The sequence below is a fragment of the Scardinius erythrophthalmus genome (genome assembly GCF_964197995.2).
Source record: "Scardinius erythrophthalmus genome assembly, chromosome: 7".
Classification (NCBI taxonomy): domain Eukaryota; kingdom Metazoa; phylum Chordata; class Actinopteri; order Cypriniformes; family Leuciscidae; genus Scardinius; species Scardinius erythrophthalmus.
Window position 1 is genome coordinate 16,213,650 of NC_138227.1, and position 24,568 is coordinate 16,238,217.

A 24,568-nucleotide genomic window follows, 5' to 3' on the forward strand; every position below is an offset into this window, starting at 1 on the left:
TAAATAGAAAATCTTAATGGTGGGTCTCTGTACAGAGACAAATCTGAGTGTCTGTGGGCTGGTGGTGAGGACAGGTGTCAGACCAGGCTGGGCCCACATGTCAACGCTCCCCAGGGAGAGCGAGAGCAGCTCAATCCTCCCTCCCCCCTTTCAAGCCCCGGCTTCTGTCTTTGAATGGAGGAAGAGGAAGAATGGGGGGTGAATGGCAGGTGATCCTGTCTGAGGACCATTAATAACCCTTCACAATTTTCTCTGCCTTCATCTGTACTGCTCTGACCAGAGCTGCTAACAGCAAATCTGGCTGCCAGACTAATTATACAACACAATAATTACTTTATGTCAATTAGTGAAGTTAATATTGGAATTCTTTCTGATTAATTTGACTAGAAAATTGTTCACTACAGCTGTTTAGATAATTTCCTTTTCTAATAGTGATCAAACCTTGAATCATATAGGGTATAACATTCATTTATAAGTTATTTGGATGTTGCATTTATACCATAGGCGGTAAAACAAGTCTAATCTGATTCAAAATAAAAGTTTGAATAAATCCATCCTGGAATAACCGATATCAGTTTCATATGAAGAAAAACAAGTCATGATACAAAGTAAATTATTTCAGGATTTATTGTATGAAAAAATATATATTTCTGGCCTTGTGACAAAAGGCACAATACATAAACATATATACATTTATCTTTTATAAATACAAATTATTTACATTCCAATTAAATAGTACGAATATTTTGTACAATATTGCATTGTTAAATTAAGAATGACAATATAAAATATAAAAGTATCTATTTTGGTTTAAATGGTTTAAAAAACTATTAGGAAACAAATGCCACATACAACAAAAAAAAAAGGAAAAGGAAAAAAGAAAAGAAAGAATTCTACTCTTGATACGTTTTTGTTTTTGAAAAAGACCCTTAATGCAGAGGTTCACAAAACCAGGAAATCTTGACAATGATGAGGCTATCAGTTTGAACCCACTGGTCCTTTCCAGCCCTGGGAATGTCGGAAATAGCTTAGCAGCAGTGAACGGTGACAGGATGAAAACTGTACACAACAACATCCATCATGCACTGCTGTTTAAACAATTTGAACCCAAGTCATTTTCTCGTTGAAAAACATACTCCTGTAGTTAAAAAAGTTAGTTTTTTTTAGTGTTTCTAAGGAGTACCTTCTTCATTGAGCTATAACACATTAAAAGACGAGGCACTTAATCAAGATTAGGTTTGGTTTGAGTGAACATCACTGATAGTCAAATCCATTGGAGGCACTAAGTAAAATCACAGCCGTAATAAACTGTAGATTCCCAAGACATTTGTTCACAGCCGAAACAGCTTGTTTCGATAACTTTGATTGCTTATCATCACAGATCCATTTATAAATAGCATTTCGAACCATATCCGAAAAAAATGTAAATAATAAAATACTCCACGGTCACAGTTCCAGATCCATCAGTTGCACCTCCTTTGCCCATAAGGCTGATTGACTGGGCTTCGTGTGATTTATAGAGCGAGATGAACTTCAGGATGTCTGCTTTCTTCCTTTTCAAGGCTTCTGTGATTAATGAATCCTTGTTTCTTCTCAGCTCTTCCAGAGAGTTCTTGTTCTTTATGTACATTTTAAATATGATGAAATATATATAAATTCTATTTGGGTCGTTTAAAAAAAAAGAAAAAAAAAGAGGAAAAGAAAGTAGTGCAAATAATGCAAGTCTTCAAGTCTCTTGCTTTGTCTTCGCAAAATGTCCATATCAAAAAGTAGTCCTTTTACTGAGCAGCATGAATAAATAAATAATATAATGCAGATATAATATAGTCTCTCTTCACGTCTTCCTTTTGTCCTTTAAGACTGTAAACATTTTGGGGGTCGGGCCCTCTGGTGATTAAGGGACTCCAGATAGAAAAATACTGTTAAACCTGAAGAAGAACGAAAAAAGAAGGAAACTATTAACGTACGTTCTTTGAAAGCATCACATTGAAATCTTAAATATCAAACTGTCTGGAGATGCTTACCTCAGTAGCAAATACACATTGTTCTATGTGTTCGGGGATGATGTACACAGGGTGATACACTCCCTCTTTCGGATAGTTCAAGGGTGGAACTAACAATGTCGATTCAGAGTTTTTCCTGAAATGAAGCACACATAAACGTTAGATTTGCACATCAAATAAAAACACGCCATCAACATAAAAAGCATGAACACGAACTTACATGTCTAACTTGTTGTTTGTAGGTTTTTCGTCAATGCTCAGGTTGTAGTCCACCATCTTCTGCTTGTAATTTGATTGAGAGTCCACGGTGGTACATCTGAATGCCACGTCCTTATTGGACACCTTAAACGGACCACCAGGAATGAGGAAAGCCTCCTTCTCTCTACCTAATGTCGAGGACGGGTTCAAGGAGACGCGGTTGTTGATGGACTCCAGGTCGTTGCGCACGGTGGTCGAGGTGACTTTGCAGTCTTGTCGCATCTGTCTCAGCACCACGACGGCGGCGCAGATCACAAGAGTGAGAGTGATGAGGCCTAGAGTAAATGACACCACCATGGCCGCTGGAAGAGAAGGGCTGGTCACAGGGGGCTTCTCGTTATACTCGCATCGGGTTCCCATGAAACCTGGTGGGCACTCGCAGACGGGCCCGGAGAAGTGGGTGTAGCAGGTCCCTCCGTTCTCACAGGGCATGTGGCTGCAGGCATCAGAGCGGACGCTGCAGTATTTGCCTGAGAAGCCAAGCGTGCATGAGCAGGTGTAGCCGTTGATGCCGTCCACGCAGGTGCCTGCGTTTTGGCAGGGGTTACTTGCGCAGTCGTCTATGTTTATTTCGCAACGTGAGCCTGTGAAGCCGGGGCGGCATCTGCATGTCAGTCTGATACCCAAATCGAGACATTGGCCACCTTTAAAAAAACCAAAGAGGATGTTAAAACCACAAACTATGTTAACGTATTAGCCTAAAAATTAGGGAAGGTGAACTGAATAAGGGCAAGGGAGTAAACCAGAGCAATTATAACCCTTGGGAATGCAATGGTGATTTCTTTAGACTAATAAAGGCCTATTGCTTTATGACAGCTCTATCTCGCCATTCATATCAGTGTAAGAGCCTCACTGGCGTCTTTTCTATCATGCATGACTAGTACGTCATGCACTGTGGATGCATCTCAAAACAAAACAAAACTGAAAGATCAGCAAGTTGCCTGAGATGGAGGATGATGGAATGCTGTGGTGGACAAAGTACACAAATCAAGTACTTAAGTAATCTTTTATTAGGGTATCTGTACTTTTGCTTAAGTAAAAGTATTATGTCCTTTTCAGTTTCACTTGAGTAAAAGTACAAAAGTACTTGAATTTGAACGTACTTAAGTACTAAAAAGTACTGTTTGATGAATGCATATTTATTTAGCAAATTTATACTTTTATATCTTTATATCTATACTTTATATCTTTCATTCAAGCATTTAATACTATGGGCTTAAACACCTCACCTTTTACAGCAGATTTAATGTACAAACAACTGACAGTCGTGACCTAAATATGATTATCATTTCATGATATATCGTATAACACACATTATGTTATAAAATTCCAATCAATCTCCGAGGATCACGTTCTTGGCTCGTTTTGAGTCTGACTTATAAATTCAGTGAATTGTTAACTGGAGGCTCGCTCTTACCGGATTATTTGAATCAGTGAGTTGTCGACTCGAGGACAGATGCAATCGGATCAGTCCAATTCACAAATGAATCATTCTGTGCGATTTGCGAACCGATTTAACAGGCTAAATGAGAAGAATCAGCTTGTTCCACGAAACTTGTATCATGTCTCGGAGCGGGTGACGATTTCTTCAGTTCAAAATAACGAGGAACGACATGCCTTTATAAAATGTAGTGAAGTAAAAGTAAAGTTTCCCTAACATAAAAATACTCCAATAAAGTACATATACTTGAAAAATGTACTTAAGTACAGTAACTATGTAAAAATATGTTGTTACTGTCCACCACTGCTGGAATGTTTAGCATTTATGACTAAAGATAAGATTAAAATGTGCTTACCATTGGCACAGGGGTCACTGCTGCACCGGTCGATTTTCTTCTCACAGTTGGAGCCCATGTAACCGGCAACACAGCGGCAGGAGTAGCCACCGGTCCCCTTTTCTGTACAGGTTCCTCCATTGAAGCAGGGTCCGTCGGCACAGGTCATAGCGCTGACCTCGCAGTTCTTCCCATAGAAGCCTTGAGGGCATGTGCAGGTGTAATCGTTCACCAGGTCCTGAGAAGAAAAAGCAAAAGCCATTAACGTTCGAGCTCCAGCAAAGACAAGACTCAAGCGTATAGTGTCGTAACCGGCTGCTTACATTGCAACTGCCTCCGTTCTTGCACGGATTGCTGTCGCACTCGTTGGTCTCGATCTCGCAGCTTTTGCCACTGAAGCCCGGCTTGCAGATGCAGGTGTAGCTGCCCTGGCCGGTGTTGGTACAGGTGGCGTCGTTCATGCAGGGCTTGTGATTGGTGCAGAAGTTCAGATCCTCGTTGCAGAACAGGCCGCCCCAGCCTTCCTTGCAAGTGCACTGAAATGGCTGTTTGCAGGTGCCATGCAGGCACCCCGGGTATCGCTTGCACTCGTCGCAGAGGGGGCCCTCCCACCCGAGGCGGCACTTGCACTCACCCGGGGCCTCACAATAACCGTGCTCCTCGCTACAGCCAGACGAGCAGATGGCTGTTTAAAAGGGAGAGGGAGAAAAAGGGGGACATTAGAATGACTGGCATCATAAAACAACCCCCCTTCTAGAGGCTCAGGCACATCAAGTATTTGTTAAGTACTAAACTAAGCAGCTGGGGGACACACAAAAGAAACACATGCCGCCTTTTTCACGGAAGGCAGAGCATATTAGGTTTCAACGCGTGTCCTTGTTAAATTATGCTCTTTGCTTCTATTGTTACAGTGAACAAAAGCTAACTTAGAGTTTTATGTGGAAACCGTTGAACTTGGCCGCGATTTTTTTCTTTTCTTTTTTCTTCATGATCTCTGCGGTGCACATAATAATGCACAACATTCGAAAAAACACTTACGTTCTGTTTTTGAATACACTTACGTTCTGCGCAATATTCGCCTTTCCATCCCGGCAGGCAAATTCTGTTTCCAGCGGCGTCACAGTTGAAGTGGCCGAACGGATCACTGCGTGGGCGGCAGAAACCCGAGCAGTCCTCGCCGTGGTAGAATTCATCGCACACGACGCGAAAAGAAAAGCGCAGTTGGCTTTGCTCTCCGAGATGCACGTCCTGGGACCAGTCCTCGCCGACAGCGAGTCGCCGTTTGGTGGCCAAACGGCTGATCATGTTGTTGATATTCTCTGAAATGCATGTAAAATATGTGTTAATTAAATACAGAAATAGGCGTAACAAATGTTAACTACTGAAAAAAAGAAGAAGAAGAAGAAAAAAAAAAAAAAAAAAAAAACAGGTGAGGGCGCATACCTGTTAACTGGTCAGTAGACTCTGCGTTCCAGGCTTCGATTATCAGCGAGACAATCCCCTGTAATGACAAAAAACTCTGTTGAATATGTTTGCATGCATACATAGGCCTACATAAGAAGTGATAGTGAATCGTTTAAGGCTGATTTTGAGCTACTCACCGGCCACTTGAAATTAAAAGGCACGCGAATATGCGCACTGCTGGAGATGGAGTCCGCGCTGAATATGTCTGTCATTCCAGTGCCGTAAGTGCACGGCGGCTCGGGTAGTATGATGTCTTGTGAATGCTTCAGGCAAACGCGGAAAAAGATCTGGCAGTCGCTGGACAGTTTACACACACTGCTTGTGCTTGTGAAAGAGTGCACTTTCAACTCAAACACACCGGATGATTCAGCCTATGGAAATACAAAACAGGACTAAGATTAGCACCGTGAAAACACTTGTCAAAAGAATCGGCTTACATTCAAATACATGTGAAATAGCCTACTCACCTGGTGCGCTAATATCAAAATAAAAAAACACGTTAATAAAACACAAGCCATTTTGGATCTTCTTGTCTGCTACTGAACGATAGCAGACTGTAAGAGTAATCCGATATGAATGTTTGTAGTGGTATCCACGATTTAAAGAAAAAAGTAGTTGAAAAAAATATCAAATGCAATAAGCTAAATTACTAAACTATTTGAAAAATCTTAATGTCGTCTGTGTTGGAGCTAAAAATCTAAGAGAAACCGATTTCTTGCTCCAGGAGACTTTGGACCCGTCAGTTTACCTTTCGTGTAGTGTGGAGTGCGCGTGGGGTTTAAATAGCGAGCCAAGAGAAGGCGTGGCTTATGCAAGGAAAAACTCATAAAAAGTGCTTTAAAATGTACATCATGACGCTTTACGTTCATTTCATAGTAAAAGAGATATAGGGCATATTACAGAACAATATAAGCTGTAAATAACACAGGCGTATGGAAACTTTAAAAAAGTAGGCTAATGTTGAAAACAAATTAAATATTAACTATTAACTAAATATGTACACTGCACTGGTTTCAAATGATTTCAAACGCCAAATCACTTTTGGTTTTAAATGCTAGGCCTATATAGGAATATCCTTAATTCTAAACCCCTTTTTAAAAAATATTTTTTTTATATAAACAATTGTCTGGTGTGTTATTATTAATCCTGTGCCTTTTGCCATAGTTTTAAGGATGTGAGAAAAAAAATCGAATTAATGGCTAATAATGTCTTTAACCAACTAAACGCACATTTTATTATTTTTCGATGCCGCGTGCCACGCAATTCTCCAAAAGTTTGTTTTCGTCTTAAGAATTAATGTTCGTCACCGATCGCGGAAGGGGGTGGTTGGGGGTGATCTGCTCATCCCATTTTATTCAGCTCTAAAATCTGTAATTGTTCTGACGCGTGTGAGTCGTTAAACCGGCAAGCGCTTTATTGTGCCCTGGAAAGATCCGGAGGGGTCTTTTGTTATCTTGGGGTTGGATTGTAGGTCTTTGGTAAAGAGGGTGAAATGGTGGGGGGTGCGCAGAGCATTTAAGATTGCAGATAATTGCTTTCTGCAGTAAGAGTGTGTGTGTACGTGTGCTGGGAGGGGGGCACTCGCTCACTACAGCTGTATGATAATCCTTGCACCTGCGCACTGTTTGCGCTTCGGTTTCTTCATTTATAAACACACATGAAAATGTAGGCTATATGGTATTTTGTATCGTCTTCTTTACTAATGTAAGTTTATTTAAATAACCCCAACTGGCATTCATGATTTCAAAGTTTAGTGAATGCGCTACAACATGCATGCAACAGCAAGTTGTTGCTGAAATGTTATTGGAACACAAAATTAAGAACTGCAGGTAAAAAAATTCCTTTTGCAAATGCATTAACTTCAGAGTATGAAAGGAAGGTTATGTCGCTCATGTTAAGGGTAAACAGAGGAGACACGCGAACAATGCAACGCGTTCCAAACTGTTGCTCGTGCTTTAGTGATTTTCTATTGTGATTCTAATGAGAGCAGCGCGTGCCTCCGCTGGCCCCATCTTTACCCCAGGCACGCTTTGCCTACTGGACGGCACCATGATTAGGGGGTTAAGAAGGACCTCTATTGTTAATTTATTGTCGGACAATTATTAAGACAGTCTGGTTTCTTGGCTTCTGATGAACACAAGGATGAATACGTAAACAATAGTTATTATCTGTGTAAACAAGAAAAGTAAGTAAATAACACTTTATAGCACACTTTATCCATACAGCGATTGTGTGGTTTAATGCAATACATAGCACGTCATTAGGCTATACAATATAATGTTAATTCCAACTTACCAACTTATTCGAGCTATTGCAATTGAAAACCAAATTAAAATGGTAACATTTTAATGTTCTTCCTCCATGAATTTCAAGGCAATTGTATATTTTTGAAATTAATAATACAACCAGGCTGCAGTCCAACAATCATTTTAGCATTTTAACATTTTTTGTTCATTTTTGGATATGGATTAGCTGTATGTATACATTTTAAGGTGGTTACATTTCCAGCTATGTCTTTTAAAAAGTAGTTTTAAACGTAACTTAGGCACATAATAAAATAAGAAAACTTAACTTTTTTTTGACCCGGCCCCATTCTGAGATACGTGCGCGTGCCCAAGCTCGTATTGATGTGCGCTATGGGGTACATGTTCGGCAAAATAGGTGTCGTGTGCCCATTATGTTCATTCGACAAAGAGAGTGATGAGGGGAAAGCGGGGAAAAGTCACAAAATCAATAGCCATCTGGCTCAATCGAAGACGCACATGCTGCATCTCTGATGTTTCCTGATATAGGTGAACGATAGATCAAACTTACACCAGCCCCATTTCCCCCGGGTACGTTATAAAGTCACCACTATTTTCATCGCCCGCTTTTGCGACTTACAAAATTAAGCGTTAGATGTTTTGCTTTGCGCGCCCGTGTTTAACACTTTCCCATCCACGTGTCTAACATCCAAACGGTGCGAGAGTCGTCGCGTTTGCTGGGATAAAGCGTGCCTGTGGGTGCTAGTGAATTCTGGCGGGAGGGGAAGGATTGGCACATGGGGGTGAAATGACACATGGCGACAGTTATGGTGAGGTGTTAGCCAGTGGCAGAAGGCGCGTCCATAAATGTGAATTGGTGCTCCTCTTTCAAGGTGTGAAGTGCGACACGCGGTGCCCAACGGAGACCGGTTCCCAGGCTGCCTGCACGTGCATGATGCTTGGAGGTGTCATTTAATTCGCATGTCATTTGTTCACACCTTTGGGAAAAATCTGTTCTGCAACTGGCAGCTTCATTTCATTGGTCTGGGAAAACAGTTGTGCCATATTTGTACAAACTTTCCGAGAACCGAGTTCGGAACACGTAACGTTAGGCCTACCATTAAAAAAATAGGCTTGCCTACTTGAACTGATAGATTTGTATGACTTTCGGTTCATCGCACTACTGTGCTGTACATAATCAGTGTAGGCTAGGCCTACTCTTTGTAACCTACTTATTATGAACTCAAATTATCTAAAAACAAAATTCAGTGCGATTTGCCATTATGAGTCGGTTCTTTTAAGTGAGCCAGCGTGAACAGCGTAGTTCGAAACTTCGAATCACAGGCGAATGGCTTTTAATGAGTGATTTCTTTTAAATGAATCTGGTTCTCAAACGAATGACTCCCACGAGCCGGTTCAATTGAAATGAATCAAAAACACTCGGAGAGGTCACTGAATTAATTTATCTTACTAAAGTTACTTCTTTCGTCGTGTCCGACTCTGAATTATGAATTTAAAGCTCATCAAACTTTGCAGTTACGTCATATGACAACGTGTATTTAACGTTTATTCACCTGTTTGTATAGGCCTAAATACAAATTAATGATGTCCCCTCATGTTTTTTTTTTTTGAACGTTTTACTCACTAGTTTACTCTGCAGAGGCCAGACAGACGATTCGTGCAATTCAGTGGTTACCATAAAGGCATAATTGGCACGTGTGCGTCTGTCAAACGCAAAGGTGTGACATTGACAAAAGTTTAACACCTCGCATTCTGTCTCCCAATTGACTCAAATTGTGTGCGTTGTGAAGCGTGCTGCTGGGGCATCGGTCGGTCACAGAGGTTGTCCACATTATGGGTGATTCTCCAACTACAGGCACTTTTGTTGTCCCTGGCCTTTTTTTGTAAATAAATAAACAAACAAGTGCACAAATAAACTGTCATTATGAAGTTCATGCTCCAACATCATAGTAACCACCAAATCTTGCCCCTTTTTTCTTTTAAAAATGCTTTTGCATGGCTGTTTATTAGCAGATTTTGCAGTTTTATGCTTGTCCCCAACCCAGACTGGCCCTCTTTGAATGTTAGAAAATTCTATTAAAGGATCGATTTAAAAATATTTTTTAACATGTTTGTCTTAAGGACAAATAAAATAATATCATACCATCGAAATTCCATATGTATATCATAATTTTAAACTATTTTTGGAATGAAATACGTCTGTCCCCAGGTTTTCCGTCATTTCCACCTCCCTCAACAAAATCCACTTTAATAGATCCACCTTAAATATTTTATTTACTTGGTAATCATGGAAATAATAGTGAAAAGGACGTATTAGTTGAAGATGAAACTTCAGGCACATGTGCTCTTCAGCACAAGAAAATAAATCAAGGTAAGTCAAGCTTTTATACAGAATATTTTTATTCAGCGTCATTTCCACCTTGGCTGTAGTTCGGTTGAATTATGTACAACAAATATGAAAATAATGTATTTATGTTTATTACGAGTAAACAACATAATAAGTCCAAAAGTAGCTAAGCCTGACATGAGGGTGTGCTAATATTGCAGAAAAACTGCTAAAATGTCATTTCCACCTCCGTCATTTCCACCTCTGAGAAATTTGAGGCGTAGATTTGGACATGATATATGCTGTTTTTGTGCGCTTTTGGCATGTTCTCATGACATATTTGTGCTTTTGGACTGAGAACTTTATATATCACCATTCCAGTACACTCTAAATGTATTTTTATTTATCTATATTTATATGAATGTTTTGAGCAGGTTTATATAATTTGCATATCATTTGTAATCATTATTTTTAAAACTATTAGGTATACTGTTCAACTCATATATGTTAAATAATAAAATACATGGCTAAAAATATTTTGGACTGGCAATTTAAGTAAAAATAAACAGAAACAATCTTTCCACCATAAACCGTCATTTCCACCACTTTCCACCACTACAGTTTTTAAGAAAAAATATAAGAATAACCAATGATGTGGATCTAAATGTATTTTAAAATAAGTAGTAATAGTTCATTACTTACAATATATGTGTGAGTGACTTATAATAAACATAGACCTGAGTAAAAATGAGATGCTGTAGGCAAAAATCCCAACTCGTGGCAACCCGTGGCATTTAGCAACTTTAAATGAAAATGCATTAAGTTCATGAAGTATTAATATTTATTTTGTTACATGATTAGGTAGCCACTGATGTTGTTGACAGATACATAATCTTATATAACAATTTTACAATATTATATTGTAATAAAATACATAAATTGAAAAGTGGTGGAAATGACATGGCTCTTCAGAAAAACTGTTAAAAATAATAATAATCCATGGAATTCTAAAACTGCCCACTGTTATATTGTGTTAGAAGACAAATGAATGAAGCTAGGAAGATTGTTTTAAGAGTGTTTTAAGAGAGTGAATTTTACATAAACTCACAGTGCCAAAAGTGCTTCTAGTTGGAGAATCACCCTTATGTGGGTGACTGGGTGTTATTTTAAGTGCACTTAGATCGAGTTAGAGTGTTAGTAAAAGAAACTGATTTCGTACTGGATTCTAATTCACACTAGAAAAAGGAACACAAATATATATACTTTTACAGTAGGGTATGAATTTGTAATATGTGCAACAAATCCATCAGTTACATTTAACCATCTAATTATTTTAAGTCTGATTATATTTTTAAGGGATTTTATTATTTTTTGCATCAAAGACCTTTGCACGGAACAGAATTTGAAAATGGCAAGACAATTATAATTAATTCTCATCTCAACACTTTGTTTCCTGAAATAAATACTGCAGCCACTCAATAAAATCAACAATTCACATTAATTTCTCTGCAATTGTTATTTTTTTTATTTACTTACATAAAGGCCTAAAAGAGTGCACTTTAAAAATAATAATAAAAGGCACAAATAATAAATAAAACCATAAAATGCAGTGTTAAAAAGGCAGTGTGTTTATTTATTTTTACATTACAGTATGTGTTTACTTCAGGACCACATTTAACTACCTGCCATAAATATATATAACAAATTATGATTCATGATAAACTACAGTACAAGTTTGTAATTTAAAGCAACACAATTAAAGGTGATGAAAGCAGATTTGCTCTGGATAAGACCTTTCAGCATTGAAAATAAAATACCATGACATCACACATCACACACATTATGTTATAGTTTGTTTATTGGAGATATTCTGGGTGTTTCACAACTTAAGCAATACAAAGCACATCCTTAGACATGATGGGCCATTTCTGAAATAGCACCAGACTGAGCTCGCTTTATTTGAGAGGTTCTCCTCAACACACTGCAACAGAATCACCATGACAAAGACAGTCTTGCTGGCAGCATGAACACAAATCCAAGGTTTTGCTTCATGTGCCGTGTCATGATCAGAACTTATGGGAGTCTAATATCAGGCTATTGCCAACAGCATCAGTTATGGGTTTAAAATGGGGCCTACATGATGGAAACAAGATCAATTCTTCAGTTCACGTGGTGCTATGCAGTTCTTTGCTCTTGCAGAGATAAGGGAGCCATAGAAGTGGACAAGAACAAGTCCTACAACCCTGAAACAATTTCTAATCAGTGAGATCATAAGTGAGGGCACCGTATCTGTGTCTGCTGTCCAGGAAGTGCTATCTTCCACAGGAATGAAACGTCTTTTGGAGTCGCTCGCTCCTATCCCAATCCCTGTAACAAGGTAGCATCCCTCCAGTGTAGCCGATTGGATGTTCTTTCCACACATGCCCTTCTGGTCCCATTCTCCCCTCCCGCCCACATACACTGCCCACCTGTTTGACTATGACCTTCATCTCAATGGCTGGTCACAGTCGAGGTGGGACCGTTTTAGGTGGGTGTGAGCAGGACGAGTCCTCACTGCTGTTTCCGAGACCAGAAACGACCTGCGATGGTACCTAATGAAATTCCCTGTTTCTTCTGTTGCGCAAGCTCCGAAAGTCTCTGTTCTTCTTCCTGTGTGTGCAAAAATATTCATGCAATATTAGCAAACACCACGAAATGTGACACCTGACAGGGAAGAAGAAAATGTGATGAGTACCTGTGCAAGCTGTGCTTGCCTTCTTTTGAAGGCTTCAATGGGGTCTTCCTCGTGGGCGTAGTTCTCTAATACTGAACGCACATCCTCCACTCCGCTGATGGCAATAGCTACACACCATATAGAAGGTCAATTGAGTTGTACGAATGAACAATACAATACAATCTGACAACATCTATTTGCCCCACACATGCATACTCACTTTTAAGGAAGGCAGCCAAGTCATAGAGCGTGCGATCCTCTGAGTTGCCGTCCCACTTGCACAACGCCAAACCGTTGAAAGGCTGTAGACCGAAGGCCTCTCGCTTACAGTCCACCACAATGACTTTGGAGGTATCTCTGTTCAAACAAGACACGTCCTGCAAGACAAACAAAGTCATTAGTGAATATCATTTTTAAAATAATTGTTCAGACTTTAATTTCTTTGAAAGTCTAGTGCATTGTCAGTACAAGATCTTGACCAGAAACTGATAACAACATTTCCATCAAGAGGTGAATTTAAGGTCTGGACTCAGAGGTGCCAATTCATGTGTGAAAATGATTCTTCATGCTCCCTCCCAACCATTCTTTCACTATTTGAGCCTGATGATGTGTCTTCCTATGTAGTTGTTTAAGAAATAAAAAAAACTACACACTCCATCAATCAAGGCCCTTTCACACTGAGTGTGACTCGATAAAGCTAAGCGAATCGCCAACGAACGAAGCTTTCAGAGCATCTCCAAGGTTTCCCATTTGGCATTAACCTCATCCGCTGCACAACATACAAAAGTAAATTAAGATAAATAAAGTTTGGTACCACTGTAGCAGCAGCTTGGGTAAGCTCAAATCTAATTGGACGGCTTGTTTCATTGCGGGGCGACGAGAAAGAAAAAAAAAGAAAAGAAAAAAAATCTACACTGGTCGAGAAAAAAAAAACAATCTCACTTTGTCGTGTTGCGATTGATCGCGCCCAGTGTGAATAGCTCCATAGGGATCTATTGTTTTCGCCATTTAATAGCTCTGTGTGAAAAGGTGCTTTAGGGTTAGAAGAACTGTTGCCAAACATATAACATGCTAGAAACATAATAATCACTGCAATAATGACCCAATCATTGACTCTTAAAGGATAATTCCGGTATTTAACACTTTGAATCTATTTTGTAGTTTGTTTTGGATGAACAAGAGTGGTGGACAATGAAATTGACAATGGTTCCTGTCTCGACTTTTTGACTATTTTAGAATTGCCCAAGACCGCTTTAGAATGGGAGTCTATGGCCATGAACAAACATGTCCTTAAAACAACCCACAACGTTCTTTTTCAAAACTGTGCAACTCACCGAGTGGTTAGTGGTGTTCGTTGATGATTAAAAACAAATATATCGGCGCAATGTATGATTTAAATCCGTTTATTTTTCTATAGTGGAACTATTTTTTCAGATACCTCACAACCGCGTAAAAACTTCCGCTCGATATTTGAGTCTGAAGCGTCTTTTCTGTTCCCGGTAGCGCAGTTATATCAACGAGCAATAAGTCCTCCAACAGAAATCAATGGGATTTTACAAAATGCCAAATAAAACACGACAGAAACTGTATTTCGCTACTCTACTTGTTTTGGAACATCAACGAACACCACTAACCACTCGGTGAGTTGCACAGTTTTGAAAGCGAACGGTAAGGGTTGTTTTAAGGACATGTTTGTGCATGGCCATAGACTCCCATTCTAAAGCGGTCATGGGCAATTCTAAAACAGTCAAAAAGTCGAGACAGGAACCATTGTCAAAATTGTCCACCACTCTTGTTCATCCAAAACAAACTACAAAATAGATTCAAAGTGTTAAATACCGGAATTATCATTTAAGCATTTGCCTATTTAAATCCAAACAGCGACTTTTTTTTGGCTGGGCAATCACACATACACAGACAAATTTGTAAAATGTTATATTCTTTATATTTTATTTAATATTTTTTATCTATCTGTATATATGCTGAACATTGCATTCTTTAATCATATTGCTGTTGTTAACGTTTAAAAAAAACATTTGAGGCTGTGTGGTACTGTAACTTAAATTCCAAAAACACCCCTAACTCTTGACCTCTTGCTGCTTATTGCTTCAAATGGCCTGACATCTAGCAAAATAGGTCCAGTCTGAGTCTATTTATCACAGCTATACATACAAATTGAGGTTAAATGTGACCTCTCACACCCCCAAACGTTTGTGTGACACTGATGTGAACCATATTTACACCTATGCATTTGTGGAGGGGTGCAAAGACTTAACACCAGCCCATTGCCCCCAGTTTTCGCTCTCTCGCTCGCTCACACACGCACACACTCTATCCGGGCCAGCTGTCTCAGTGGTGGTCCTGCAGAGCAGATGGACAGGGACGCTGCACTCTCTCTATCACTGAGGTCATCTGCATCCCCCAGAGAGACTGAAAAAGTTGCGTGTGCTAGAGAGATGGAGGGGCCCCGAAAGGAAAGCCCTCTTGACGGCGGCACACTCCGTAGCATTTACAATAAATTACCCGCATCTGCTTTCCCTATGAGACACGCCCAAACCCCACCGGGAGTGCGAGTGTGTGTTTCAGTGTATTTGTTATTGAGTGTATGAGCGTGCATGTATAAATAATGAGATTTTTATGGATTATAGCAATAGGCGAGCTTAATGGCGCCCAAATCGCATTCAAAATGTGAAACTGAACGATAATTAGTACGTTTTACGTAGCTAGTGTGTATTTGATCTTCAGTGTGGGTGTGTGAGCAGAGCTGTGTAACGCAGCTGGGCATAAGAGTGTCATGTTGCCGAGTCAAACAGCCTCTTCAATTCCCCAGGTAAAACACTGGAGCACGAGCCGGAGGAAGCGTGCCGCTGACTATACGCACGTGCCACACTATGCACCTGCCAATCAAAGCCCAGCTCGCCCCCCTATCTGTGCTGAGGACCTCAGCTGGGGGAGGGGAGAAGCATCTACTGGTGTCATATCTGTATGAAACAGTTCACAGAAAGGTAGGGCCCAATCAAATCAGTTATATTTTTCCACAAATTCAGTTTCTTCCATTTTCAATATTTCAAAATGAGCTAAATTTAAATAACGAGTCAATACATCATCAATCCTTCCAAAATGTGTTTTTGTCTGACCCTGATTCTGTAAGTCTATTAACTTTATATCTATGACCGGGCGGGATTAGCCTGGGTTTCCCCATGCTGCCTTGCGCGCAGCGCGATTTTATTCACGCTGCTAGGCAGCCTGAATTCCATGGACCAGATTTTCACCTCAGCGAGGGGACCAATCACAGAACGGGGAGGGAGCAGCAAGACGATGACGACGTCTCTGCGACACACCGAAGCAGTTTGTTTATATCTATGGATCCAACATGGCAGCAGGCGCGAAGTTACCTTTCGATGCAGCCTTAGATAGTGATAGCTGAACGCCATCGTGTGTACACATAAATCTCTGACCCATCGTCGTCTTCCTCGTCGAATTACATACGTCATCTGGTATAATTGAAATGATTAGCTATGAGATACGTACAGGCGCATTTGATAGACATTCGTAGCGCCCAATAAACAGCTCTGGGCATTCGTAACCCACACCTCAAATACGAGAAAATGAACATGTGGTTCCCAGACCACGACTCAATGAGACGAGGTCTGACGTTAGCCAGGCTGGGGCGGGATGGTTTTTGCCAGAAATTGCATACATGCGCTCGGGTTACTTTAACGCGTGTATGGTTGTAAGGGTGCCATAGGTTAGTTGTTACAACGAGCGAGAAAGGTTGACATGGAGAATGCTAAATCTCAAACCTCCAGGAAATCACCCCTTTTTAAGAAAAAAACCCCAAAAAACTGCAGAATAGAGTTTGCTGGTAAATGAGAAAGCAAGTCACAGAGCTCGTAATAAATCGAGAATCAACACTGGCTTTTCAGAGATAGCGAGAACTGAGGGTATTGCGAGTCAGCTTGAGATCCTTTCCATCTAAACTGGTTATATCTTTTAAGTCTAGTAGTGCATGTTTTATGAGCAGTAGGATAACCATATTCATCCGCACAGTCACAGAGCTGAAGCACAACCAAAACAATGTTCTTCCGCAAAATGCATACAGTATTTTTTTTAAACGCTAGAGGGCCAAAAGTTACATAGTTTACCTTTAAATTGTATTATTCAAAAAGCATGTCCAATTAACTAAATTCATAAAACACAAAATTGCGTTGTAAAGTCGCATTTTATTACATTCAGAAATAATGTAAAATAGTAGTGCATAACCTAACTTAGTGGTGTTTCTATAAACAATTTTTATTATAAATGCCAAGCCTAAGTGAATTTACGAAACATAACTGTACAGTAACACACTCAACCGCAGGAGAAAGCTGTTCTGCAAGCTTTCTCCTCCAGCTCAGGGCAACGAGCTTGTTTAGTCTTCATTTCATTTAGGGTAAAGTATGTAGTTTCGGCCACACTAGTGGCACCTCTGCTAGAACTGTATTGTTTTTCACGTGTATTTGTGTGTATATTTTGTGTGCTTATAGGCTGGAAAAAACGGTACATGTTGTTGATGAAACTGTGCCACTCATTCACACAGCATGTAGATTTCATGTTTTGTTTACGTTTACAGCCCTACTTTTGATTGACTCATCCATAATTTGCCAAATTCCGTGATATTGCACAATTCAGTCTGCATTGCAGAAATCATAGGGCCCAACAGAAAGGCCATCCTGGGAAAGTGAACGCATTCGTGAGATTCTTATAAATACCAGGGAACTCTTCCTTCATGCATCACTCAAAGCGATCAAGTTCATGCTGGCCCAAAATGCATCATGGCGCTGTAGAATTTGCTTTCAGTGTCATTATTGTCATGTCACCAGTTTTACTCTTATTTCACGTTTTTGTAACTAACCGTTTTAGTCATTCATTCTTGTTCATCTGCAGCTTTTTTACGTTTTTCCTTCTTAATTCTTCAGAAGGAAAACTCATTCGACTGCATTTGTTTTCTCCTTCCCCCCTCCCGCTTCTGAGGGCCAGATGGGAGGTGAGGGAGGGGAGAGAGAGGAGAGGAGAGGAGGGTGAAGCGGAGTGAAATAAACTTGTGTTGGCAGAAGGTGGATGGAGAGAGAGTGCCTGATGGGGGTCTGGTGGACAAGGCCAGACAGGCAGTGGTGAAATGTGACCGGAGTGAAGACCTATTGCACAAATACGCATGCATACACTGTTACTTCTGTAAGAGCACTAAGCAGTTACCAAGTAGCATGACTGTAAGAATAGAAAATTGTTTCAATTCTGCACATTAACAATTAAGGCTGTTCACTTAAAAAAACAAAACACTGTTCACTGTTCAAATCTCAAAATGATCATCTATTTTTCATGACTGCACATTATTATATTGAGATGCTTAAATGCACTTTGGTGAATGATCTACTTATTTTATTTAGACAAAAGAGTATAGAATTTTAATAATATTGGATATATCAGTTATGTGGAAACATTTTAATAAATGAAAATTAGAAAATACTTTTGCTTAATTTGTTTCAATCCAAACATGTTCTACAAGTTTCAATGTAAAATCTTGATATTAATATTAGTATTTTAACTATATGTATTTAAGGACACAGAGTTAAATGAATACCTTTAGAATGTTTTATACACCACCATTTAAAAGTTCGTTTTAAAAGTAAAATATAAACTTATTTTGTTAAATTATAAATGTCTTTACTGTAACTTTCGAACAATTGAATGCATCATCGCTAAATAAAAGTATTAAATTATTTAAAAAGAAAAGACCTGAAACTTTTGTGTATAAAGAATAAAATAATTCTATAATACCCTCCAGCAACATGTGACACTGTAATATAACCAAGGATGCTAAAAACTGATTTAATTTGTACACTAATGCAATTGCAAATTTGATCTTAAGCGTTAGATGTGCACCATTCATAAGCCTAATGAGGAGAGAGTTTAGGTAACGGCGGACGGCCTAACGAAGGAAAAAGGAGGGGGCAGAAGGTTAATGAGGCCTGAGAAGAGAGAAGGGAGGAGGAGGAGAGAAGGAGGGGAAGAAACTGCTATTGTCTTGGGCTGTTGAGAAAAGAAAAAAAAGAATAAGGACATAGCAGTGGGGAAATCAATGGGCGAACAGAAGGACGGCATGCAGCAGAGACACGGGGGGCATCGCGCCATAATGTTGCCCGGGTCACTCAGGAGAGGGGGCCCATGGGGCCGGGATCTTGAGCAATAAGATCAGACCATACTGTATTACATTCACATGGAGGAGCTTTACTCAGAGCAATTTATAATAAATGAGGAAATTAGCAAATGTATGTAACTAAATCTGTATTGCAGCATGAAAGCAAACATTTTGAAACTATAAATGGATTTCCCCAAGACGTGTTGTCTTTGTTGAGATGAACCATTAACATCTGTACAAGAAAACACAACATCTGGTCAAAAAAAGCAGCTTCTTGGTTTGCAACATATTGCTTATCTCTGATGATTTTGATGTGACTCAAACAACTTGTTGGGGTGAAATACCAGACAGCTGGATTTTACGGTAAGTGGCAGACACTGTTTACAAGAACAGAGAAGTGTCCTAAATACTGAGAGTGAGTTTGCACACGTCACCAACAAAGCATGATACTGAGAAGCAGATATATAGGCAAGCAGACTGAAGTTTACCTTAACATGGTGGCCCTCCATGTAGCGTGTGGCGTCCCGAAAGAGCCGGTACATCACGAATCCTTGAGGATCTATGCTGTCAATCAAGGGGTACGCCGTCTGCCCACACACAAACACACATTGCAGCATTCAGGAATCATTTTTATGTTTTACAATGAGAGATTGTCTTTAAGTGGGGTGGTGGTGGTGCAATGGATAAGACACATGCCTCTGGTGTGAGAGACCCGGGTTCGAATCCACTGTGAGACACCAACGTGTCCTTGAGCAAGACACTTAACCCCTAGTTGCTCCAGAGGCGTGCGACCTCTGACATATATAGCAATTGTAAGTCGCTTTGGTTAAAAGCGTCAGCTAAATGAATAAATGTAAATGTAAGTGAAGTTAAATTTCATGCAGGGGAAATCAAGAAATCTAAACATCCAATTTACCCATAAAAAGCACACATTACAAATGCTAGTTGTTCTAAAAAAAAAAAATCTGCTGAAAAGCTGAACTGACTTTATTTCACTGACCTGACTTTACTGTTTAGAATAAAACAAAACACCAGCAGCAAAAGGCAGTTCAAACAAAACAAGGCTCATTTGCATGACTTTACAAGTGTGCCACACCAACAGACACACACAAACACTTGCAGACTGAAGCTTAGCATAAAGGTCCCACTAATGGCATCATTTGGGAAACGTTATATTTGAGCACAAGACGACGTGTTTGTAGAATCAACAAAAGGGTAGGTGTGCCACTGTATCCAAAATAGCATCTATTATAAGTGGGTTCAATGCCAAGCATGGTTCAAGAAACTTTTCCTTTTAACTGCAATTGAAACAGTGTATGCGAAAACAAATAAGCCAATCGTAATGGTATTATTGTGGTAAACAGTCCTCACCACCACTGAGACTCACCATGCCTGTCTCTGATGTGAAGATGACTATCTCGTAGAGCGGGGCCAGTTGCTGGAACAGATAGTCTATGCCAGGCCTCTTCTTAAAACGCCAGCCTGTGGCCAACTAGAGGCGGCAGAGGAGATCCATAAAACATTAAAACTCAAAAAAAGTTGCATTAAACTGACCAAAAGTGATAATGTTACAAAAAGACTTCCGTTTCAAATAAATCGTTTCATCAAAGAATCCTGAAAAAAAAATATATATATTAAGCAGCACAACTGTTCAGCACTGATAATAATAAGCAAATCAGCATATCAGAATGATTTCTGAAGGATAATGTGATACTGAAGACTGGAGTAATGATGCTGAACATTCAGATTTGCATCACAGGAATAAATGACATTTTATAGAATATTAAAATAGAAAACACTTATTTTAATTTGTAATAATATTTCACAATATTACGGTTTTATTGTATTTTTGATCAAATAAATGCAGCCTTGAATAGCTTCTTTGAATTTTTTTTTTTTTTAAACGACCCCAACCTTTTGAAAGATAGTGAATATATTTTCCTTTCAAAATACAGTGCATTTATTTTAATGCAGTCAGTTCCTTGTTAAAGTGAGGAAAAAATTAAAAAAGGAAATATGTAACAGATTTTTGCCTCAGGTCTGCTAAAGCAGCCAACAGCTGGCCGTCTTATGCCATTAACGAAATGTTTTGCCTACACACGAGTATTGCTATTTGAAATCAAACATCTTTAGACGGCCCATCTGGAATACATTTATGAATAAACGAAGTTAGAGAGTCTTTCTCAAAAATTTACTGGAAGCCTGACTATTCCGATCATTAGTCAGTAGAAAGAAGGAATAGCAGGAAGCAGCATTTTACGTCAATTGACTGCGTTAAATATATGCCTTTAGTCGCTGAAGTTGCATTTTACCATCAAACTCAACTAAGTCTTCTTTACTTAGATAGGATTCTTACTTTTGTATCATTTAGAGTAACAGATACTTTAATTGTGCTTTTATCTGGCACCGAACACCTAATCGGAGTGTACATGTCAAACAAAGCCAAAAACAAGAGTACAGTCACAGACAAAGCTTCACTTGAGGTTCAACAAAAATCACTGTGCCGTGCGCCACGGCAACAGTCTGCTGAGGTGTGTCAGATTACAGGTAGGCTATGCTCCACCTGTCACCTTTGTGTGGCCCTTCCCTCACAGCTGGCCAGGTAGAGAGAACAGAGGGAAGGAGGGAGCAGGTAAGGGAGGCGACAGGTGGTTCGCCCAAAACAGCATTCCAGATGGCCTCATGTGATTAACAGGAATTGATAAGGAAAGTTTGTAATAAACAGATAGGTGACAAAGGGTCGTTTAATAGTAAATCAAATAGAGACACTTTATTGCAGATGGGATCTGAGTGCACAAATATACACACTATACAGCACAGCACGTAGAGAGTATGTACAAAATATACTAGAGTGCTTGCAGCTGTGTTTAAATTGGAACAGCATTAGGCCTGCAATTAGGAGCAAAACTTTTATGGGGGATTTTACCAGAGATCTAGTGTCTAATGATATGAACTTGCATCAAGCAGACTGAAACAATCTAGATTTAAGAGTCATTTTATGGTAAATAGAGTTCTGAGAATGCAAAGTCTTTGTCCCACAGCTCAAAGTGGCTCAGTTAGAAGGGCAGTAGACACTCTAAACTCAACCTAAAACTATTTTAAGCAGCATTTCGATATTTTATAATTATTATACATGCAGTATGGAAGCCGTATTCTAAATCAGAGAACAAAAGAAAGGTATTTATGTGATAAAGTGTGAAAAAAAAGTTTTCGAATTAATCGAAAAATACTCGATAGATTAATTGATTGGAAAACAAATAGTCAGTTCCAGCAATATTTTCTATTTTAATATATTCTGAAGTGAAGCTTTTCCAGCATCATTACTCCAGCCTTCGGGTGTCACACGATCCGATTCCATTCAGAAATCAAAATCATTCTAATATTATCTAATATATCTTTTTTTTTTTTAAATCTTGAAAACAGTTGTGCTGCTTAATATTTTTGTGGAAACCATGATATCTTTTATTTCATACTTTGATAAGTAGAAAGTTTGGAGCTCAGGATCAAAAGTGACAGTAGTGTACATTGGTCCTTACTTGATCCTCAAATGTTCTCTTGGTTACATTAATTGAGCTGTGACACCTACCGACCACTCTGGATGGAGGAGGACATCGGTGAGCTCCAGCACTAGAGTGTATGGAGGCTGGTAATAGGGTTCTCGCAGTGGGTCTGGGAGAAGCTTTGGGCTTGTGGGCTCGATGATCATCTACAGAGAAGCAGAAAGAGAACATTTGGTACCTCAGATTCTTACTTGTGAGGATACAAATGGGGTTTATTTTCTGTATCCTCTAACCTGTCGGTAATCTTTGAAATATTTGAAGGTTCTTCTGAGCTGCTGGATGACGGGAACATCTAGAGGAAGAAAAAAATAAATAAATTATCAACTGGTGTAGCCACATCGATAAAAAATGATTCATGATTAAAAGTAAAAATTGTTTCTTTAAGCTCTTTGTATGTCTTCAACTTACTGTATAAAATGCAAATATTAAATGTTAAGTCATTTTAAAAGGTTTAGGGCTTACTGATAACAACTACGTAAGCACATCAAATACTAATGGTAACTTCAAGACACTATTCAACATCCCCACATCATTCAAACTGAAGTGATTAGCCCCATTTTCATGGCTTTAGCTCCCTCCAATCGCCACATGCCATATGCCACCTCAAGCGGCAGAATGGACAGATAAAGTTGCGGCACACAGGTTCCATGCGCCTCCTGCCTGGCTCGCTGTGCGTCTGTTAAGGCAGCCAGCCCGCCAAGGGGCCCATCAACAACATCAGGGCACGAGGAAGGAGGTTGATTGGGGGAGGGACGACACAAACTGCCTAAACACCCTCTCCTCCAGCCCTATCCCTCCTTTTCTCCTGTTGGATTAGTTTGGAGGGGGAGTGTTTGTGCTCTTTGAGGGAGCATGTGCCTGTTGGCAGCCTCCAATGGAATAAGCTTTCCCTTGAGGCTAATGAGCGAGACGAGACGGACGTCTCCTTATCATACTTATGTTGAAGAGAGACAGTGGTGGTGTGAGTAGGTTCCATTTACATGATATCAGCATCACAGCTTTGTTTCTGAAAAGTAATGGATCAATGAAGAAACGTAGCTGTGTTAGACAAAACACCTGTTGAACAAGGAATAGTAGCTCCGTAAAAGTGGTCCATGCACTATACCTCAAGTCTTCTGAAGCCATACGATAGATTTGTTTAATGAAAACACCACAAGCACATCGTTATGCAGATCTCAAATCAAACATGGCACCTGAGGTGGATGAAGCACTTTATTTGAGAGTGAATAATGACTTAAATTTCGTTGCGCTTATAACAATCAGAGACATTACATATAAATATATTATTTATAGGGCTGCTTTTATGGTGCTTTTCTAACTTTGTGGCACATTGTAAATGTGAACAGATAAGTAGAATAACATGTAGGCGAGTTAATAATGACCGAAAGTGCTGAATTAAAGAACTTTTTTTTTTTCCTCTCCCAAAAAAACAAAAATTCTGACCCCAAACCTTTGAATGGGGTTGTCAGTATTCCTTGTAGTGTTTTCTAAAGAGATTTGTTTAGAGAAAGTTTATCCTCTTCACATCGACCCCAGTCGTCTGTTTAACTCCATCCAAACTGGCACACATCTGTCCCAACATAAGTCCTTCCTTCTCCACAAGTCCAAGATCAATACAAAGGGTGAACAGTTGCAAGAACCGTTACCAAGACTGATCCAAGACGACACCGGAGAAGCGGGGAACCACTGGGTGCGCTTTGAAGAGTCTCTTGTGCTAACCTTGTTTGTCAGTGTAAATGGCGAGGAGTCCCATTGTTGCTTCACAGAGGGTCTGTGTCTCTCTGGAGGGATGTCCACTGAGTCTCAGGCGAGGAGGGAGGGAGAGGAAGATCGATGGCTAGGCCTCTGGACACAACAAAGGCCTCCTTTAATCCTGCACTGGGTTAGCATATGCTTCGCTAGTTTGCCAAAGGCCATTACTCAATTGCCTTTCTTCCATCCCTTTCTTTGGGAGCCTCTTGCTTTTTTCTTCCCTGTCAATCGCTTCTTTCTGCAGCTGTGAAAAGTGGTCTTTAGGTGCAGCCCTT

The 24,568-nt window shown here is 39.7% G+C and overlaps 2 protein-coding genes across 3 annotated transcripts in view; both read right to left on the reverse strand.

Annotated features, from left to right (window-relative positions):
• Window positions 1-604: 604 nt before the first annotated feature.
• dlc (deltaC) lies at window positions 605-6,255 on the reverse strand. Its single transcript, XM_081370425.1, has 9 exons — window positions 5,968-6,255; window positions 5,638-5,871; window positions 5,480-5,537; window positions 5,098-5,355; window positions 4,360-4,721; window positions 4,058-4,274; window positions 2,224-2,905; window positions 2,025-2,139; window positions 605-1,928 (listed from the first exon to the last, which is right to left on the reverse strand). The coding sequence occupies exons 1-9, from the start codon at window positions 6,016-6,018 to the stop codon at window positions 1,923-1,925; spliced, it is 1,983 nt and encodes a 660-aa protein (XP_081226551.1). The 5' UTR covers window positions 6,019-6,255; the 3' UTR covers window positions 605-1,922.
• Window positions 6,256-11,594: 5,339 nt separating this feature from the next.
• Window positions 11,595-24,568, reverse strand: part of timm50 (translocase of inner mitochondrial membrane 50 homolog) — a 37,900-nt gene continuing 24,926 nt past the window's right edge. The window contains exons 5-11 of one of the 2 annotated variants that reach the window (XM_081370334.1): window positions 22,775-22,833; window positions 22,568-22,687; window positions 20,369-20,473; window positions 19,470-19,568; window positions 13,024-13,180; window positions 12,825-12,931; window positions 11,595-12,739 (exon numbers count right to left, since the gene is read on the reverse strand). In XM_081370334.1, the coding sequence (XP_081226460.1) occupies window positions 12,641-12,739; window positions 12,825-12,931; window positions 13,024-13,180; window positions 19,470-19,568; window positions 20,369-20,473; window positions 22,568-22,687; window positions 22,775-22,833 (746 nt within the window). In that variant the 3' untranslated portion in view covers window positions 11,595-12,640. Of the gene's footprint in view, window positions 12,740-12,824; window positions 12,932-13,023; window positions 13,181-17,647; window positions 17,981-19,469; window positions 19,569-20,368; window positions 20,474-22,567; window positions 22,688-22,774; window positions 22,834-24,568 lie in introns of those variants that run through there. The other variant, XM_081370335.1, reaches the window with a different exon arrangement.

What these genes read in the sequence shown, in the direction of transcription:
- dlc (XM_081370425.1), bottom strand. Translation starts at nt 6,018, where the DNA reads ATGGCTTGTGTTTTATTAACGTGTTTTTTTATTTTGATATTAGCGCAC. An exon ending in GTCTACTGACCAGTTAACAG is followed by an intron (nt 5,356 to 5,479) that starts GTATGCGCCCTC and finishes CATGCATTTCAG; the next exon opens with AGAATATCAACAACATGATC. An exon ending in AGAACGGAGGCAGTTGCAAT is followed by an intron (nt 4,275 to 4,359) that starts GTAAGCAGCCGG and finishes TTTTCTTCTCAG; the next exon opens with GACCTGGTGAACGATTACAC.